Source organism: Rana temporaria, chromosome 1, assembly GCF_905171775.1.
Source record: "Rana temporaria chromosome 1, aRanTem1.1, whole genome shotgun sequence".
Taxonomy (NCBI): domain Eukaryota; kingdom Metazoa; phylum Chordata; class Amphibia; order Anura; family Ranidae; genus Rana; species Rana temporaria.
The window spans coordinates 519,458,414-519,480,520 of NC_053489.1; the positions used below are offsets into that span (position 1 = coordinate 519,458,414).

Sequence of the window (22,107 nt, forward strand, 5' to 3'; positions counted from 1 at the left end):
CAGTGGCTCGAAGGGAGGTTTGATGATCCCCCCTGAGCACTACTGATAGATCCCAAGTGGGACATTTTTGTGTCTTGGGCTTTCTGTATTTTGCTAATGCCCTGCAAAAATGAGAGACCAACGGGTCCTCTTGTAATGTTATTTCTAGATACACCGACATCGCTGCAATCTGAACTTTCAGTGTACTGAGCGCTAACCCTTTATCAGCGCCTTGCTGTAAAAACTCAAGGATGGTCGATGTATCCATTTTCTGTCTTTGGTTTTCAGTGCACCAACTGTTAAATTCTTTCCAGATATTTTTGTAAATGGCTCTGGTATTTGGCTTCCTGGCGCTCAGAAGCATTGCCACTACCTTCTCTGAGAGTCCTTTTGATCTCAAGAGGTCCTCCTCAGTAACCAGGCCCCCACTTGAAATTTTCCTGTTTTAGGCCTGTTAGTGGACCTTGGCACATCAGGTCTGTCCTGTGAGGTAGAAGCCACGGCTCTTCTGCCGAGAGACTGAAGAGTTGAGAGAACCAGGCTCTCTTGGGCCAGTATGGTGCAATTAGTATGAGTTTTGTCTGTTCTTGTAGAAACTTCTTTACCACCCGTGTAATCAGATGAAGGCATAGCACATTTTGAAGTTCCAAGGGTTCTGGAGAGCATATATCCCAAGAGTTTTTTTTTAAATAGCCAAGAACGAAAAACGCCTGTAAACGAAACGCGGCTAAATGCGAGTTACCGCGCTTAGAAGCGTTTGGCGCTTGAAATGCCTCTAAACTCAGCGTCTGAACTCATTTTTTTGCTTTCCAAAAAAAGCCTCTAAACTCAACTGCCTAGAAACTATTATAAACGACCTGTGAACATGTACTAAGAGGTAACAGAGGAGAGTTCAGGAGAAGTTGAAAAAAATGCCCAACTGCTCCTAAACGTCTATTTACCAACAGCAGTGTACATGAGGCTTTACACAGTTTAAGGTTAAACCGCTTTTCATCCAATTTCATCGAGTGGACATGTGTCCGCTTAGGAGACCTAAGATTGAATAGTTTACCCCATGTTTTTTTTATTAGCTATACGCAAATGTTTTGCCTTTCATTTCTATTTTAAACTGAATGAATTTTTTTACAAGGTGATAGTTTACAATCACCAGGAAGAATACGTTAAAAGGAAAAAAAAAATTGGCTAAAATTAATGTCTGCAAGGTATACAGACAGAATAGTGTAATGATTCTGTTAAAAAACTAGTAAATACCTATTAAATTCCTTCATCTAATATCACCTCCAGCGTTCTAGTTTCTGTCCTCTAATTCACTTCCTGATTTGCGGCGCTAGTTCTTGCAAGAACTACATTTCCCAGTATGCATTGCGGCACGCCCAGTAATTCACACCTCCTTGCAGTCTCTAACACGTAGAGTGTCCTGCCGCACAGATGTAGTTCCCAGGAGGGGGCGAGCACGTCACTGACCATCGCAGTAAAAAAGCCTCCCTTCACTGTGGTGAGTTATGCCACGTACACACGATCATTGTTTGGGATGAAAAAAACGACATTTAAAAAAAATGTCATTTAAAATGATTGTTTGTCAATATTTTTTTCGAACACGCTGCATTTTTTAACGACGTTTTAAACTATGTTGTTTTTTGGGTTGTAAAAAAAGATCGTGTGTGGGCTAAAACGACGTTAAAAACCCATGCATGCTCAGAAGCAAGCTATGAGACAGGAGCGCTCGTTCTGATAAAACTACCATTCGTAATGGAGTAAGCACATTCATCACGCTGTAACAGACAGAAAATCGCGAATCGTATTTTACCAACAGGAAACCAGCTAAAGCAGCCCCATGGGTGGCGTCATCCGCATGGAATATCCCCTTTATAGCGCCGTCGTACATGTTGTATGTCACCGAACTTTGCTAGAGCATTTTTTAAAAACGATCGTGTGTGGGCAACGTCGTTTTGATGATGAAGTTGGAAAAAACTATGTTTTCTACATGCCAAAAAAAGTAGTTTTTTTCATGCCAAAAAATTATCGTGTGTACGCGGCATTACAATCAGACAAGCAGGAAGTGAACAGAACAGAGAAGAAATAGAGCAACTTCTGAGCAAAAACAATGAGGAAGTGAAAAGAGGAATGTCTTCAGGTAAAGGATGCTTATTATGAAAACATTTTTTTTCCTTTACAACCCCTTTAATGTTTGTAGTTGTTCCTCATAATGGAGGTCTTCCAGCCTGCTTACAATCCTAATTAAATGGCTTCTTGTGGCACATCCCTAATATAATTAATCTCACATTTCAAGGATAAAAGGAGTCCTTGCATAAAGGCAGGACTTTCCAGACACAATTGCTACAAGTAATAGATAAAAACACAAAATATTTTATTATCACCAAAAAAAAACAAACAAACATACTAAAGTCAGAGTAAAGTATATACCCAGCTTCCCCCACGTCCTTGTTTCCATAATACATATATTTTCTACATTCCAGATTGAGAGTATATTATGCATGTATACTTGTGTTGCTAGTCTTGACCCATTTCCTGGATATGATCCACTTCTTCAGGAGTCAATGGGGGAGTTTTTTTGTGTTTTCTAAATACGAGCATGAGACGACACTTTCTATGTATGGTACAAAAATATTTTATCTTGTTGCATTTATAAGTCCACACTTCTGTTCCAGCACATTCTTCTGGAGGACTGGTGAGCAGAACTGGTACCTCGGGGTACCCCACTTACAACTCTAGACCATTTAGAAGATACACTTTATCACCACACACTGCCTACACTCCGGTAGCCAGTTTTCTATCCAGGTACATACATTATCAACAGACCACATGCTGAACCCTGGCACCAGGGAGACAGCAAACCATTCGGTTTAGGCGATCCTAGCGACAAATTATTCTTTCAGTCCTTCTGATTATAGAATCCAGACACTGCACTGTATATTTTGCTGTAACAGAGGAGATACCAATATTTGTGATCAGTGATTTAACAGCAACAGCGGAATAGCTGTGTGTGTGAGTCATCTCCTCCCCGCCCACTGACCCAACAGGCAGGAAGAGAACAGGAGAGGGAGAGACAGGGATGACAGGGGCATGGAAACTGACCATGTTATCATGCATCAGCAGCCATGATAACCGTGCTTTGCTCACATAGGGGGGAAACTGGAACAGGCAGGGCCGTCTTTCTGAGCGGGCACACCTGGGCACAGCCCATGGGCCCTACGTTCATCTGGGGCCCCATCAGAGCTGGACAGGGAAGTGTCGGTTGATGCGCTCGATGTGCGCTGAATGAGTAGTCGGCCGCTCTATAGGAGGAAAGAAGTGAGGGAGAGAGCTTGGTAGGGTGCATTTCTTCCTTGCCATTCCCGGGTGTGCTGTGGATGTTCCACGAGCAGAGGAAGGTGTTTCTGGTGCTGCTGTGGAGAGCCTTAGTTAGCTGGTATCTTCGGCGGTGTACATCTCCACATCACTGCCGAAGATACCAGCTAACCAAGGCTCTCCACAGCAGCACCAGAAAGTTCAGAAGCACCTTCCGTCGCTCGCGGAACATCCGTACCACACCCGGGAATGGCCAGGAAACCTGTAGTTCAATCCAGCTTCTCCTTCCCTCCTTTCATGGCTGCTGAGCCGCTCCATGCTCACTGCTCAGTGTGCAGTGACAAGCGGGTCAGGAGGTATGGCGGTCCTGGAAGGGATCTCCATGCTGCTCCGTCCTGTACCATCCAGCATGACACACATCCCTTCTCCCGCCCCTCTCTCCCTGCATGTGTGCCGCTACTTCTGTGAAGGGGATGAGGGTGTGGGAAGATTAAGGAGCCAAAGACTGCAATGAGAGAAGTCACTGACTGAGAGCCCCCGGGGACCATTCAAGTAAGTGAGCACTGTGACCAGACCCCCCTTATTTCTCCCCCCCACCTCCCCCTCTCTCTCCCGTCTTCCTTCTCCACCCCCCCTCCTCTCCCCTCTTCCTTCTCTCCCCCCTTCTCTCTCCTCTTCCTTCTCTCCCCTCTTCCTCCCTTCTCTCCGCCCTCTCTCTCTCCTCTTCCTTCTCTCCCCCTCCTTCCCTTCTCTCCCCCCTCTCTCTCTCTCCCCCCTCTCTCCCCCTCCTTCTCTTCCCCCCACTTCCTTCTATCCCCCCACCTTCCTTCTCTCCCCCTCTCTCTCCCCCCCTTCTTTCTCTCCCCTCTTCCTTCTCTCCCCCCACCTTCCTTCTCTCCCCCCCCTCTCTCCCCTCACCTTCCTTCTCTCCCCCCCTCTCTCCCCCCCCCACCTTCCTTCTCTCCCCCCACCTTCCTTCTCTTTCTCCCATCTCTCTCTCCCCACCTTCTCCCCTCATTCTCTCCCCTCTTCCTTCTCTCTCCCCCTCTTCCTTCTCTCCCCTCTTCCTTCTCTTTCTCCCACCTCTCTCTCTCCGCCTTCTCCCCTCCTCTCCCCTCTTCCTTCTCTCTCCCCGCCTTCTCCCCCTCTTCCTTCTCTCTCTCCCCCTTCCTTCTCTCCCCCCGCCATCCTTCTCTCCCCCCTTCCTTCTCTCTCCCCCTTCATTCTCTCTCTCCCCCTCCTTCTCCCTTTTTCCTTCTCCCCCCCATCCTTCTCTCCCCCCCTTCATTCTCTCTCTCCCCCTTCCTTCTCTCTCCTCCTCCTCCCTCTCCCTTTTTTCTCCCCCCCCCCCATCCTTCTCTCCCCCCTTCATTCCCTCTCTCCTCCTCCCTCTCCCTTTTTTCTCCTCCCCCTCCTTCTCCCTCTTCCTTCTCTCCCCCTCCTTCCCCCGCCTTCTCCTCCCTTATTCTCCCCCCCACTTCCAGACATGCTGAATCTGGTGACAGTGGCAAGTGGCATGCTGAATTTTGTGGCAGGTGACAGTGGCAAGTCACACGCTGAATCTGGTGGCAGGGGACGGGTGGCAAGCGACACACTGAATTTGGGTGGCAGGGGATGGGTGGCAATTGACATGCTGAATCTGGTGACAGGTGACGGTGGCAAGTAACACACTGAATTTGGTGGCAGGTGGCAAGTGACACGCTGAATCTGGTGGCAGGGGATGGGTAGCAATTGACATGCTGAATTTGTTGACAGGTGAAGGTGGCAAGTGACACACTGAATTTGGTAACAGGGGACGGTGGCAAGTGACACACTGTAAAGTATAAATATTGTACTTCGATTCTTGAGAGTAGGTGCGTAAATTGGGGCAACCTTGTAGGGGCCCCATAGCATTACTTTGCCCAGGGGCCCATGATGCTATTAAGATGGCCCTGGGAACAGGTAGGATCAAACAGGTATTTTACAGACTATGGACAATGAAATAAAGAATGGTGGAGGCCATTTGAGTGTCAGTTTCAGCTTACTTAACAGAAAATTGCAAAATCTGAGAAAAAGTAAAGACATAGCAAAGCGTTTGTATTGGATAATTACTCCAAGCAGCACACACCCAAAACCAAACTCAGTTCTAGAACTACTGGATAACAATAGCATTTTTAATCAATTTAATTAGTATCTAGGACTCCCAATAAGAGCATTAATTTAAAAGTAGCATAGTTATATTGTTATATGCCAACATTAAATCTAATAACCTAGCTACACTACTTTTAAATACATTTTTATATGACGATGATACTTAAATATGTATATAGATTCTGATGAGACTCACAATTCTTACTTTCGAACCACTGTGACAGTAAAAAAGAATATATATTTTGGGGGCAACATTTCAGAACTTTAATGTTTATGACTTTTCAGAAAATGTTAAAATATTACTTTTGATGATTTAATACAACCTGTAAATCAGATTGTAATATTGGGCTACTGCTTGCTGCATTTGATATCTTATATTTTCATTCTTTTTCTTTTATATAACTTCTTGAAATGAAGGTTGTAGTTGAAAAAGCCCTATCAAACACCACCAAAGCCTAGAGGCCTCTCCGGTAGAAAGGTGGGGTATGCGACTGAAGCCACTTTTTTAAGATACTGGGCCCTAATAGAGGACTGAATTTTCTATTACCAACTTCCTTTAAGGGATGATTCAATATACTGGTGGCCAAGTACTACTTTATATTGGCAGGCTCTTTGGGTCGGTTTGTTGAAGATCTGTGTGAAATTTTGTCCACCATCATTCCTTATCCTTGATGTTACTACACACACATGCATGTGGCAGGTATTTGGGAACTCAATACATATACCTGAATACCACCTAGTCAGTTGCACACGGGGCTGTTGTGGCTGTTGTGGGGCTTTGATTAGCCTGTTGATATGTGCTGACATCCCGCCAGTTTGAATTTTGATACCCCATATACTATGGTCCTGAAGAAGCCATATATCAGGAAAAACACTTGCCCTATGGAATTGGACCTCCATATCTATGCCTATCTTTATAGGATATTCAACAGTAATTTTGGTCCATCAGGATAAATTTTATACTAGGTCTATGGACATAAAATAATGACGACCTTGCTCAAGTGTATACACAAAATTTATTTTACCATTATATTTAAATAAATACATTTAAATAAAGTTTATGTTTTTATTTAAAGTCTCATGCCAATGCAATTAAAGTCCCATTTTGCTATAGGTCTTGAATGAAAGAAAACATCCCGATTCCCCCATAAACACAGTCAGCATTGAAGGGGAATCTCTCGCGATACGCTATTGTATTCTGACAGCAGGAGTTTTCACAGCTGTCAAAATACAATGGCTAGATACAGCCAGTGGCAGTAATCGTATAAAAGGATTTTCAATGCGTCCAAGGCTGGCTTTAGTGTAGTACAGTAACAGGGAAAAACATGATAGTTAAGTGTGACAAGATTCTTCTCTCTCCTTTTGGCATAACCCTGCACAGATTAACTGACTTCTATACCTCAAGAGTTTAGTGCCCAGATCATAACAAGTTAAAAGAATATTTTATCCAATTACATGGATTTTTTTAAACTTTACTGCAACAGCAGTATGTCCATTTTACACAAGATTCATTCATAGCAGGATTTACAGCTACGTCTCACATGCATATTTTTGTGTGCTATGGTGCACTGTGTTAGGCAGTGTATATTTAAAATTAATGGTCTGTAATATACCTTAACGCAGTAAAATTTATGGCCCTGTTGTATTTTTTTGCAGAGGGATAATGCTTATTACACACTGTGCAGTGCATTGTAATGCAGAGATGTTCTACATGTGTATTGTGATGCCATTCAAAATGAATGCAATCAAAACGCACTGATGTGTGCCTTGTGCTTTACTGTGTGTTAAAGTTTAACTCAAGCTTTGTTAAAAGAAAACAATCCCCCTGAATGAAACATAAGCATTTCAATAACTTTAGCTGACTTTTTATTTCTTTTGCAGATTTCTACCTTTCTATTTGTTCTTTTTTTATTCTTTATTTAATGATATGCGTCAAAATAAGACACTTTGACAACACAATATGAATGGGTGCAAACCGTCCATGAAGAACAATCATCAGCAACACAAATTTAGAAAACCATAGAAGAAGATTGTACAGAAGATTGCACTGCAATACAAATTAGTCACTAGCACCATAAAAGTATACTTCCCATTTAAAACTGCCATTGAGATGAAAGGTGTGAGACCTTATTAAATCCCATATACATACGCCTTAAATTCAGCAGTACAAGATTCAGAATCTGTACACATGGCCTGCGAGCAGTCATACCCATGATATCAATGCACACCAAAAATCTTTTTAAAATATTTTTTGAAAAGGGGAAGAGTGACACCCTAGGGCAGGGATCCTCAAACTACGGCCCTCCAGCTGTTGTAGAACTACACATCCCATGAGGCATTGCAACACACTGACATTCACAGACATGACTAGGCATGATGGGAATTGTAGTTCTTGAACAACTGGAGGGCCGTAGTTTGAAGACCCATGCCCTAGGGTGTCTGAGGGGGGAGACGTGAAAAGGGAGAGAAAAAACAAAAACTTTATTTTTTAGAGAGGGGTAGAGGAAGAAGCGGAATGATAGGGCGAATGGAAGGAGCCGAGGTCCATGGCGGGGGCAACGAGTCCTCAAATCAAATCCAATGCAGAAAATGCTAGCAGGTTAGGATAACGATAAGTAGTCACCTGAGTAGAAAACAAGTCCCAGTGAAGCCATTGCATGTTGTACTCCTCTATTTTGTTTCTAAATGTAGCAATCAAGTGCTCCATGTGTTGAATATCTTTCACCCTGGCCTTTTATTATTTTGAAGAAATAGCCGTTTTTTTCACTATTGCTTTTCAAAGCGTTATTGCCGAGTGGGAGGGTCAGCCTTCATTATGGCCACCTAAGCTAATCTCACTGTTCGGAGGAAAATAGCAGTGTCTGCAATCCTTTCGAAAAGGGTGAGTCTTAGGGCTCGTTTACACCATAACATATTACCATAACATTGCAGTGTAATGGAAAAATAATTGCTCCCCAATGCACACCCATGCTGTACTGCAATGCTGAAAAATAGGTACATTGATTGCCAAACTCATTTTGAACAGGATGCACGCCTCAAAACGTTTTTCACCAGAATGACAATCCTATTGCGGGGGATGCCTAACATTTTGGTGTGGGTTTTCGGGAAAGGAATAAGCCAATTAAATGACATTTCTAATTCTGGTGTACAGAATGTTTCCAAGTTGCCATATTGCAGGTAGACAGAAGTAGAAATTTATGATAGTTTTAAGACATTTTATAGCGGCTGCATATCAAACTGCAAATGTAATTTTTAATAACAATGCATTACAAAATGGATTATGTGGCAATTATATATTTGGTAGAAGGAACTTTTTTTCGTTTAATTTCAGCACAAGAGGATTTAAACATAGAAAGAATAAATACAATACAAAAATACAAAAGTTGTTTTGAGCCACAGTGTTAAAGAGGTTTATAAAAAAAAAAACTTTAGAAATTTAGAACCAACTCTTCAGAGCGATAACAAGTAACATGTGAGTGTCAAGTCAGAAGCAAGCAAATGAACTACCACAAATAATTTATGCCCATCACATCTTACACATGGATGGCACCATGCTGAGTGTATAAAAAACAAAAAAGGCAACATGTCACAGGAGACATGGGAAAACTGTTCTTGTAACAGAAGACTGGGGTTTGCATACTGCAAAGATTGTGTGATGCAACGTAATTCCAATAATGGTATATATAGCAGGTCCACAGTATTATGCAGCAAACTTCTTATTGCATAATTAGTAAGCAGCTTGGCTCATGTATGGATGCAGGAACCAGATACAAAAAAATGGTCTTATATATTTCCATTGTTAAGCACTGTTTTGAATGTAAAAAGTGTTTAAAGGAACACTAAAGCTTTGTTTTTTTATTAGATCAATTGATTGCTGTAAGCTAGAGCATTTAAATATCACTTACCTCGTTTTTCCTTTTGACCTCCAAAATACAGTAACCCAGGTATGAAAATGCCATTTCCTGTCACTCCTCTTCTTGCTTTCCACCAGCATCTGAGCCGTTTTGCATGGTGGAAAGCAGAATGTGCTCACCCCCTCCCTATGACTACAGCCCTGCGTAAACATGCTCTCTTATCCCTCACAGGCATGGAGGCTAAGCCTAATGGGAACTGTAGTTCCCATTAGGCTGTGATGTAGCAAGAATGAATGCGCACCGCAAACCAGGAAGTCAGTGAGAATGATTCAGTGTGTGAGTGCTGGAGGTGAATAAAACCGCTCGATTTCAACAGGTATCAAACTAGTTATAATGCAAAACATTACTTTTTACTTTATCAGCTACTGTCAGACTTTAATTTAAGAGGAAAATATTTTTGTCTTTACAACCCCTTTAAGTTTTGTGAATTAAAGGTAGACAGCTAAAACTGAAAACTAAGCTTTGAAATGCATACATCAAGCAAAGCCGACCTGCTCAGTCTTTTAGCCCTTCATACGGGTCTAGCTGCAGTATACCAATTCGCCCAGTCCCTTTGTCTGTAATTTGATGATCTAATAACCCCTTCCACATGGGGAAGACTCTGCCAGGAGTCCACCTGCTCAGCGAGAAATCTGTCCACTGATCCCCACTGAGCAGGTGGATGGCTGGTCCCTGTCCATGCCGCCTATGCAGAGAGGACACAGACACAGCACACTTTCCTCATTGGGCAGTAGGATGTAAACGGACCACTTGTCCATTTACACTCAACTGGCATCTGAGCCAATCCACTACATGGAACAGGGAACGGATCCCATTCGCCTGTTTTTAGCAGATCCGATATAAAAGATTTATATGCAATATTCCAGATTTACCTAGGTGCCTGCACTTTACACCTACAACAGATTTGGGTTTTTGTTCTAGAGACAAAGGTTTCCCGATGTATAAACTTGTTCTGGATCAGTGACCAACAACAGCTATCGTTTTATTTCCATAGTAGAGGTTTTCGCTCACAAAAGGATTACTTTAGTAACTCAAACTAACCACATGATTATACTAAAAGACAGACAATCCCAATCCCAGGAAAGAAGATACACATAGACCTCAAGATGAGCTTTTTCAGGATACACATAACTAGGTGAATTTGCGCACACAGCCATTTGCGCGATGTACAGTTTCTCAAATATATTTGCACACAGTGAATTTAACAAAAATAAAGACATATCAGGCTCAAAGGATCTTTATTTTTCAAATAAAAAAATACAAAGATGAGTTAGAACATCAACATGGCTTCTTCTGTTCAAACTAAGTATTCACCAAATGCATCCGTAAGGCACTTAGATATTCAGAGTTGTATGTAAAAAAATAAAATATGCATTGAAGCATTCCCAGACATAAGTCTTTAGTATGATGTATATATGTACAGTATAACACAGTAGTACATATTTACACTGCTTTACTTTTGCTGTTATAATGGGACCTTTGGCTGCCTTGTTAACTTCAATGCCTGAAATACAAAAAACAAAGTCATAAGAAAGTGTGCCCCCATTGTTGGTACTGTCAATGTTTACAAATATGTTTGGCTGTTATAAAGGTGCCTTGATGTTGTGAATACCATTCAAATATACTAGCAGATGTAAGCAGTTTTGAAACAGATTTCTTATTAGCCACTTGAGACCCACGCTGTAGACGAAAGACGTCCACAGCGCGGCTCTCAACTGCCGGGTGGACGTCCTTTTATGTGCATTCCCCGCGCAAAACTGTGCCAGGCGCATCAATGAGATGCCGATGCGCAAAAAAATCTGTAAAAGAATATGTATCGGCCTAAACTGAGATTTTATTTTATTTTTTTAACAAAAATTTGGATATTATAACAAAAAGTAAAAATGTGTGTTTTTTTTCAAAAATGTTTGTCTTTTTTTGTTTATAGCGCAAAAAATAAAAACCGCAGAGATGATCAAATACCACCAAAAGAAAGCTCTATTTGTGGGAAAAAAATGAGAAAAATATAATTTGGGAATAGTGTTGTATGACCGCGCAATTGTCATTCAGAATGCAACAGAGCTGAAAATTGGTCTGGGCAGGAAGGGGGTTTAAGTGCCCAGTTATGAAGTGTTTAGTGGCGTTTATTATTGGTAGGGTATATTATGATGCATAGGATCCAAAATGGTATATCTAAAGATGGTTAAGTGAATCTAGAACTCAAAGCCCAACTCCATGCACAGTGGTTTGTTTTTTTTTACAAACCTTTTACAGTATCTCACAAAAGTGAGTACACCCCTTACATTGTTGTAAATATTTTATTATATCTTTTCATGTGTCAACACAGAAGAAATAACACCTTGCTACAATGTAAAGTAGTGAGTGTACAGCTTGTATGACAATGTAAATTTGCTGTCCCCTCAAAATAACACACATCCATTAATGTCTAAACCACTGGCAACAAAAGTGCATATAACCCCAAGTAAAAATGTCCAAATTGTTCCCAATTAGCCATTTTCCCTCCACGGTGTCATGTCACTTGTTAGTGTTACAAGGTCTCAGGTGTGAATGGGGAACAGGTGTTATCACTCTCACTCTCTCATACTGGTCACTGGAAGTTCAACATGGCACCTCATGGCAAAGAACGGAGGATCATAAAAAAAAAAAAAAAAAAAAAAAAAGAATTGTTGCTCTACATAAAGATGGCTTTAGGCTATAGGAAAGATTGGCAAGCCCGTGAAACTAAGCTGCAGCACAGTGGAAAAGACCATAACAGGACAGGTTCCACTCAGAACAGACCTTGCCATGGATGACCAAAGAAGTTGAGTGCAAATGCTCAGCATCATATCCAGAGGTTGTCTTTGGGAAATAGATGTATGAGTGCTGCCAGCTTTGATGCAGAGGTTGAAGGGGTGGGGGGTAAGCCTGTCAGTGCTCAGACCAAACGCCGCACACTGCATCAAATTGGTTTGCAAGGCAGTCGTCCCAGAAGGAAGCCTCTTCTAAAGATGATGCACAAGAAAGCCCGCAAACAGTTTGCTAAAGACAAGCAGACTAAGGACATGGATTACTGGAACCATGTCCTGTGTTCTGATGGGACCAAGATGAAACTATTTGGTTCCAATGGTGTCAAGCGTGTGTGGCGGCAACCAGATGAGGAGTACAAAGACAAGTTTGTCTTGCCTACAGTCAAGCATGGTGGTTGGAGTGTCATGGTATGGGCTGCATGAGTGCTGTCAGCACTGGTGAGCTACAGTTCATTGAGGGAACCATGAATGCCAACATGTACTTCGACATACTGAAGTAGAGCATGATACTCCCCCTTCAGAGATGGGCCGCAGGGGAAATTCCAACATCATAATGACCCCAAACATACCTCCAAGACAACCACTGCTTTGCTAAAGAAGCTGATGGTAAAGGTGATGGACTGGCCAAGCCTGTCTCCAGACCTAAACCCTATTGAGCATCTGTGGGGCATCCTCAAATGGAAGGTAGAGGAGCTCAGGGGCTCTAACATCCATCAGCTCTGTGATGTCGTTATGGAGGTTTGGAAGAGGACTCAAGTGGCAACCTGTGAATCTTCGGTGAACTGAATGTCCAAGAGGGTTAAGGCAGTGCTGGAAAATAATGGTGGCCGCACAAAATATTGACACTTTGGGCCCAATTTGGACATTTTCACTTTTGTTGCCAGAGGTTTAGACATTATTGGCTGTGTGTTAAGTTATTTTGAGGGGGCAGCAAATTTACACTGTTATACAAGATGTACACTCACTACTTTACATTGTAGTAATGTGTAATTTCTTCAGTGTTGTCACATGAACAGATATAATAAAATATTTTCAAAACTATGAGGGGTGTACTCACTTTTGTGAGATATTGTATATTTGCTAAGGCTTCCGCTTAATCCATAAGTGATGTTTTACTTGATTAGCCTTTTCAAACTCCACTGAGCTGCTGTTGGAAAGTGGTGTACGTACTTCCGGTTCCCTGCAGCACCAAAATGCTGCTCACGACAGACACCAGTTCCGGTGTTGTGCCTTCACCTTTTTCTGCTTTGCCATTCATAAAGCACAGCTGCATCATCACCACAGGCTGTGCTTTGTGATTGCAATGCAGGGGCACTGGAACTGATGTGTGTTATAGACATCATATCAATGTTGGGGAGAGCCGAAATTGTGGCTACTGGTGTGCTTTCCATCAGCAGCTCAGTGGAGCCTAAAGACTGCTTATTAAAGGAGTTGTAAAGGAAAAACATTTTTTGCCTAAAATTAATGTCTGCAAGGTAGACAGACAGAATAGTGTAATGATTTTGTTAAAAAACAAGTAAATATCTATTAAATTCCTTCATCTATATCACCTCCGGCGTTCTAGTTTCTGTTCTCTTATTCACTTCCTGGTTTGCGGCGCTCGTTCATGTAAGAACTACATTTCCCAGTATGAATGATTCGCGGCACGCCCAGTAATTCACACCTCCTTGAAGTCTCGAACACGTAGAGAGTGTCCTGCCACACAGATGTAGTTCCCAGGAGGAGGCGAGCACGTCACTGACCACCGCAGTAAAGCCTCCCATCACGGTGGTGAGTAACAATCAGATAAGCAGGAAGTGAACAGAGAAGAAATAGAGCAACTTCTGAGCAAAAACTAACAATGAGGAAGTGAAAAGAGGAATGTCTGAAGGTAAAGGATGTTTATATTGGAAAAAATAAATTCCTTTACAACCCCTTTAAGTAAAAAAATCTTTAATGGTTTAAAAACACGAGTCAAAGCAAATATTAATGTTTTAAAAAAAATTAAATACACTGCCTGGAGTTCAGCTTTAAGGGTGTCTGTCACAAATGGACAGCTATCGCAAGATGTGGAAAACCATTTGAAAACCCAGCCCATGTACAATACAGTCCGTGTTCTTAGTAGGTTGAAAATGTACAACAAGCATTCTTTTCATCTTATTGAGAGGCAATGCATCAACAATCTATATTACTCATAGGCAGATCGACCAAAATTCATGGAATTTGTAGATGTGCATAGGTTAGGAGAACAGAGAATTTTAATGAATGCACGGATCCTGGTATGTATGCCAAATCTATTACTGGAATAACTCCCCTTGTTTGGACACCAATATTGCACTATACAAACCGTATTCCACCTCAGTTAAATTAGTGATATGCAGAAATTGGTTTATTATATATTTTTTTCTCAGAACAGAGCTGTAACAGAGTTTCTGAACTTAAAATAATAGGCCATCTCACCGGGAAAAAAATAATCTTGCTTTAGTAAACATTTGTTCTTTGTGATATCTGTGCACAAAGACTACCTTTGCTTTGAGATTTCAGTCACACTCCAGAACTAGAAATGCAGAATTCAAGGTTCTAAATATTTAACAACAGTCCCACATTAACAGTCGGCATAGGTGTCATCCTTGTTTTCAAGAAGCCACAGGGGGGCAAAACAATATTACAATATGACAGTGAGGAATTGTTTGTGATTGACTTAATTACTGAGGAGTATAAAATAGATTTCAAGGCATTCTAGTTTGTATATGAAGAACTATTTAAATAGACACTTTACTTTTCCTCCTAAATTTCAAAGCATCAAAAGACTTCACAAAGACTTCCTTTAACAAGTGAAAAGCTATCTTGAAACGCAAATAAATATTTAAAAAAAGGATTAACCTTGTACTACAGTCAATATTGTTGAATATAGAGTTCAATTAATAAATCTATATTCATACAACTTTTAGTCATATATTGGTAGAAACTATCCTTTTTTGTTACCATTGTTACGGTATTAAGAAAAACGCTGGATTTTATACAATTTTTATTTCCTGTTTCATCATAATTAACAAAGCAAGAATTAAATTTAAGACCTTCACTAAAGCAAACACTATTCAGTACTGTAACAAAACCCAAGCAGTGGAAATTACCTTTTGTCTGGCAAGCATCCAAGATTTTATCGTTGGCACTAATACACTTCCAAGTAGAATTTGAGCCGGATGATAAATCAACAAAGGAACAGATATTAATGAGAGATGTTCATATCCCGCAAACACAATCTTCAGCATCGGAATACCTGAAGACAAAGATACAATCTTATTATTGATAGCTGTAAAAGTAACAGATCACCTTTACTTGCACTGTTGTAACAAATATGCGCATACAGCTACTGGCAATAAGCCATATTAAATTAGTGTGTGCTTCCTAATCTGCTGAACTTGAAAAGGGCTAAATACATCAAACAATCCAAACACCTGCTCCAAGTCACCCCAGTAATTTTAAAGTAAATGCATCCAGAACAATTGAAAAATGACTGTAGTGAAGTCTATACCCGTCATCCATGGCACCTAGCAATTTGCTTACATACAGAAACCACTAGAAAAATACAGATTACACCACACAGTATATACACTGATCGGCCATAACAATATGACCACACATCATAACCTGTCGAGGCATGGAAACCACTAGACCTCTGAAGGTATCCTGTGGTATTTGGCACCAAGCTGTTAGTAAGAGAGCATTTATGTTCTGCGAAGTGGGGCCTCCATGGATCAAACTTGTTTTTTCAGCACATTCCCACAGATTCTTGATTGGCTTGAGATTTGGCGAATTTCGGGGTCAACACGTCAAATTTATTGTTGTGCTCCTTAAACCATTTTTTAATTCATCAGATCAGACCACCTTCTTACATTGCTTCACTGTCCAGCTCTGATGCGCATGTGCCCATTGTAAGTACCCCTGACTGTGGAGGCGGGATAATATGGGCACTCTCTGACTAGTCTGCGGCTATGAAGCCTCATATGCAACAAACTGCAATGCACTGTGTGTTGACACCTTTTTATCGGAACCAGCATTGACTTTTTCAGCAATTTGTGCTACAGTAGCTCCTCTATTAGATCAGACTACATGGGCCAGCCTTGGATCCCCATGTCTATCAATGGGTCATGGCTGCCCATGACTCTGGCACACATTTGCTGGGACTCCTTCCTTGGACCACTCAAGTCCTGACAACTGCAAAACATGGAACATCCTACAAGAGCTGCAATTTTGACCCAGTCATTTAGCCAATACAATTTGACCCTTGTCAAAGGTACTCTAATCCTTAAGTTTGCCCATTTTTTTCTGCTCTGAAAACGTCAACTTCATAGACAACATGTTCACTTAATACCTACAGTGCCTTGCGAAAGTATTCGGCCCCCTTGAACTTTGCGACCTTTTGCCACATTTCAGGCTTCAAACATAAAGATATAAAACTGTAATTTTTTTTTAAGAATCAACAAGTGGGACACAATCATGAAGTGAAACAAAATTTATTGGATATTTCAAACTTTTTTAACAAATAAAAAACTGAAAAATTGGGCGTGCAAAATTATTCAGCCCTTTACTTTCAGTGCAGCAAACTCTCTCCAGAAGTTCAGTGAGGATCTCTGAATGATCCAATGTTGACCTAAATGACTAATGATGATAAATAAAATCCACCTGTGTGTAATCAAGTCTCCGTATAAATGCACCTGCACTGTGATAGTTTCAGAGGTCCGTTTAAAGCGCAGAGAGCATCAAGAAGAACAAGGAACACACCAGGCAGGTCCGAGATATTGTGGAGAAATTTAAAGCCGGATTTGGATACAAAAAGATTTCCCAAGCTTTAAACATCCCAAGGAGCACTGTGCAAGCAATAATATTGAAATGGAAAGAGTATCAGACCACTGCAAATCTACGAAGACCTGGCCGTCCCTCTAAACTTTCAGCTCATACAAGGAGAAGACTGATCAGAGATGCAGCCAAGAGGCCCATGATCACTCTGGAGGAACTGCAGAGATCTACAGCTAAGGTGGGAGACTCTGTCCATAGGACAACAATCAGTCGTATACTGCACAAATCTGGCCTTTATGGAAGAGTGGCAAGAAGAAAGCCATTTCTTAAAGATATCCATAAAAAGTGTCATTTAAAGTTTGCCACAAGCCACCTGGGAGACACACCAAACATGTGGAAGAAGGTGCTCTGGTCAGATGAAACCAAAATCGAACTTTTTGGCAACAATGCAAAACATTATGTTTGGCATAAAAGCAACACAGCTCATCACCCTGAACACACCATCCCCACTGTCAAACATGGTTGTGGCATCATCATGGTTTGGGCCTGCTTTTCTTCAGCAGGGACAGGGAAGATGGTTACAATTGATGGGAAGATGGATGGAGCCAAATACAGGACCATTCTGGAAGAAAACCTGATGGGAGTCTGCAAATAACCTGAGACTGGGACGGAGATTTGTCTTCCAACAAGACAATGATCCAAAACATAAAGCAAAATCTACAATGGAATGGTTCACAAATAAACATATCCAGGTGTTAGAATGGCCAAGTCAAAGTCCAGACCTGAATCCAATCGAGAATCTGTGGAAAGAACTGAAAACTGCTGTTGACAAACGCTCTCCATCCAACCTCACTGAGCTTGAGCGGTTTTGCAAGGAGGAATGGGCAAAAATTTCAGTCTCTCGATGCAAAACTGATAGAGACATACCCCAAGCGACTTACAGCTGTAATCGCAGAAAAAGGTGGCGCTACAAAGTATTAACTTAAGGGGGCTGAATAATTTTGCACGCCCAATTTTTCAGTTTTTTATATGTTAAAAAAAGTTTGAAATATCCAATAAATTTCGTTCCACTTCATGATTGTGTCCCACTTGTTGATTCTTCAAAAAAAAAAAAAAATACAGTTTTATATCTTTATGTTTGAAGCCTGAAATGTGGCAAAAGGTCGCAAAGTTCAAGGGGGCCGAATACTTTCGCAAGGCACTGTATTCTATCCCACTCACGTTCAGATGTCATTGTAACTAGATAAGCAATGTTGTTCACTTTACCAGCCAGTGGTCATAATCTTATGACTGATTAAAGAGGTAGGAAGCTATACATGTCTACACGCAAACTAAAGCCACACTTTTTGTTTAGCTTTAGATAGGTCAGGTCCAGCTCAGAAGCCCTGTCAGGTTTTCATTATCGTCTTTGTTACCATTTGGGTGAATCCCCTTCATTTACTGTGAAGAAAGGGCATGATGGGAAATCTTTTCAATGAAGACACAGACCAAATAGATGACCTCCACAGACCCCATTTATTGAATGGGGATTACAGTGACAGGAAGTAAATACTCCCCAATGTAAAGTACAGAAAAAAATACCTCACACAGATTTCAACGCTTCCACACTCCAAAGCTAAACATTTTTGCCTGGAATTATGCTATAAGCACCATCATTCCAGCTTTTTCACACACCCCTTTGTATGGTAAAACAAGTGGCGAATGTTACAGCATCATTGAACAGAAATGAAAAGCTATTTCTCAATACTACACATAAAAAGACAGAACTATATGTATAAAACCTGTCAGCAATAATGCACTAAAAAGATAAATACCGTATATACGCAAGTATAAGCCAACCCGAATATAAGCTGAGGCACCTAATTTTACCACAAAAAAATGGGAAAACGTATTGACTCGAGTATAAGCCTAGGGTGTCCATCTGCATGCCTCACTGTGCTCATGCCTAGACTGACGTTTAACATGGGAGTCTATAGAAAGGGTGCCTTGCTTTAAAAAACAAAACAAAAAACAAACAAACAAAAAAAAAAAATCGGTGCTCCCAGCCGTAGGTCCCCCAGACAACAAAGCCAGCTGGTACCTGGTCCCCAAAATCGGGGAAATCAGGCGCAAAAAGGTGACTCGAGTATAAGCCGAGGGGGGCATTTTCAGCACACAAAAAATGTGCTGAAAAACTCGGTTTATACTCGAGTATATATTTGAAATCGCTTATCTCCCTTAGCAGCAATCTAGTACTGTTTCCTTTAAAACTTTACACACCCCCTAAAAAATATTATACAAAATTTAATGGGATAACAAACTAACAGTACGGAAACTACTATTATGCAATCCACTGGACCAAGATTGAATATTAACATACCTGACGGCAGAAAGCTAAAAAAATGTAAAGCTCTTATAGGTGCCACACTTCCTCTCTCCAATATCCCTAATGCTTGGTAATCCAGTACCTATAATATATTGTGCAGTTTTTAATGTTCTCTGAAGAGATTGTATATTCTGAACTCTACACATTCCCTGGCATGTCAATATACTCTCTATTGCACTGCTGTAAGAATTTGTTAAGTCTTCTTGTTTGGTTTACTGTGCCTTACTTGACAGAGCCAACATGTGCACTGCCCATGAAAGATTACCGTAATAAACATTCCCAGGAACTTTAAACTGTTCACCTGGTCAACCTTCCCACCATATAAAAACAGGTGGTTGGACCAGAGTAGATCTTCTAAAATCTACTATTAACTCGTTTGTACTAATAAACTGCAGATTATCTGCACCATCTCAAAAAATTCTCTATCTCTGCCTGAAAGGAACCCTTCTTAATATTTATCATTTAAGCATAATTATGGTCAAAATGTAAAATCATATATTCATTTCTACATTACTCCTATTAATCTGAACGATCCTGAAGGTTTGCGTAAAAAGAACGGCGGTTCTTTTGAATGGCCGTCTGTATGCACGGCCATGAATCCCGTCAGGAAAACCAACGTTTTTTTCCTGACGGGATTCTCGGCTGTGTGTACGGGGCTTAAGTCTGTAGGGTTCAAAATTGAGTTGGCCCACCCTTTGCATCTATAACAAAGTGGCAATAGGATGTTCAATTTAACTATTTGCCCAAAAGGCAAACTTAAAGCGGGGGGTTCACCCTATAAAAAATTTCTAACACTACATCCAGCCCAGTTCTGCAAATAAAATTACATTGACCTTTTTTTTTTTTTCACCGTAGATAGCGTTTATCGTTCGAATTCACCGCAGCTTCCGGGTAGGGAATCCCGCGGGAGTGGGCGTTCCTATTGACATGCCAATTGATTAACATGCTAAACGACGGCGCGTACAGTGCGTCACGACTTCCCGAAAGAAGCTTGGGTTGGCTCGGCTCTATTCGGCGCCGGTGCGCAGGCATTCACTCAGATGCAAGGCAATCCAGCAGTACCTCGTGGGAAGGTGATGGTTTATGGAAGTTTTCTAAGGTTTTAAGTTTGCACCCCATGCAAGGAAAGGACCTAAACGATTGGTGTGGAGGCAGAGAGGTTTTTAACCCATGTGAACCTAGCAAAGGAAGGACGGCAGCATTGGATTTAAAACTGAGGACACCTATATGGGAGGTTGATTATAGGCTACATATACCGCCATCTGGTGAGCATTTTAGTATAAATAGTGGTGGAGGAATCACGTTAAAGGGTGATTAAGTCACTGATCTACACTCAAGTTTATGGGCATTGCACCTATATATACACAATATATATATTGGGAACCTGGAACTTTTGAAAGTTTTTGGGACTATTTTGAACTGTTTTGAGCATTTTATATTTTTTTGCATTTTTTGTATTCTTTTTGTGCATGTTTTTTGCACTTGGTGGTGCACAACTAAGGAAATTTTTGAGCAAGGTGTTTATCAAGGAATAATTCCAAATATTTTTTTTTTTTACATTGTTGTTGAAACACTGGTGTGTTACACATATTTAAAGTTTAATTTATCAGCACAGTAGTATATGAATTATCATATACAAAACATTCCATTCTAACATTTGCACACCTCTTGAAGGTGAACACAAGAACTGCAGCAGATATAACATAATTAAAATTATAATTTTTGCACCGGTATCACCACACACATAAAATTCAGGATACATTTAACCTATCTTGCCAGGTATTTTCTGGATATCTGCAGATCCATTATTATGGCCAAACTATAACCTCCATATCTGCAATTCTCTGCCCTGTCTTTTTTTTGTTTTTGCCTCGTCCTTTTTTTAACGTATTTCTGCTCTTTACTATCCACGTTTAGTCATTAGCTAGAATATCGCTTTTTCAGTGATATTTTATGTTAAAACTTACCACAGGAAATGTTGTCCTAACAGAATATGTGCCTCTTGCAGTTCTAGTGGCTATAGTTGTAAATTGCTTACTTTTTTAGTGGGTGCCTTTTGCGAACATTTTGCTTATGTTCTTGTACTCTTCTCTTCTATGTTTTTATTTTGCAAAACATCAATAAAAAATAGGTGCCTATACTGTTAAAAATCCAGCAATACACTGTCTCACCCTGCTCTGCTCATGCTTAGTTACTCTCCATTCAACCTAAAGATTTACTGCTGTTCAGGGGCTCTGGGCTTCAACAAAATGGCAGCCTCCGGCAAGAAGAAACCGTAACAATGCTGGAGTCAAGTTTACAGCGAACACAAATTTTAGTAGCATAATTATTAATGTGGAATGTATGTTTCTTGCTGAAGAACAATATTTTTTCAAGTTGTTATGGGTAAATTTCCGCCTTAAAGACCAACTGCTCTCGAATGAGCTTGTTGGAAAATGTTGCTCCGATCAGCGCTGCAGCCAATCAAGACAAAGAGGAATTCCCCCATCCACCTTGATTGTGTGCATAGAGGAATCTGTTCTGTTTTTTTGATTTTTTTTATCAGTCAACTGATTCATCAACAACTGATACGTGCATGGCCAGCTTTAATCCTGTACAAGTGGCAATATTAGGTATACATACAGCTATATTAACCTGAGAGAGAGGGGGAGTAGTCCCCCCCCCCCCATCTGCTATGTCCCTGCTGCAGAGATTTCCCTTATTTCCTGTCATGTGTCAATGTGGTGTCTGGGGTAGTAAGGGAAGTCTGCACAACATAACATTTCCTGCCACTATCCAGAACAAAAAAAAGGTAATGATGCTGGAAGTAGGGTAAGGGAAGTGCTTAGACTTCACATGGAGTCCA

The 22,107-nt window shown here is 40.9% G+C and overlaps 1 protein-coding gene across 1 annotated transcript in view; it reads right to left on the reverse strand.

The window, feature by feature from the left end:
- Positions 1-10,553: 10,553 nt before the first annotated feature.
- The window catches only part of SLC10A7 (solute carrier family 10 member 7), a 240,268-nt gene continuing 228,714 nt past the window's right edge, over positions 10,554-22,107 (reverse strand). The window contains exons 11-12 of the mRNA XM_040331731.1: positions 15,232-15,377; positions 10,554-10,836 (exon numbers count right to left, since the gene is read on the reverse strand). Coding sequence (XP_040187665.1) covers positions 10,798-10,836; positions 15,232-15,377 — 185 coding nt within the window. The 3' untranslated portion in view covers positions 10,554-10,797. The remainder of the gene's footprint in view (positions 10,837-15,231; positions 15,378-22,107) is intronic.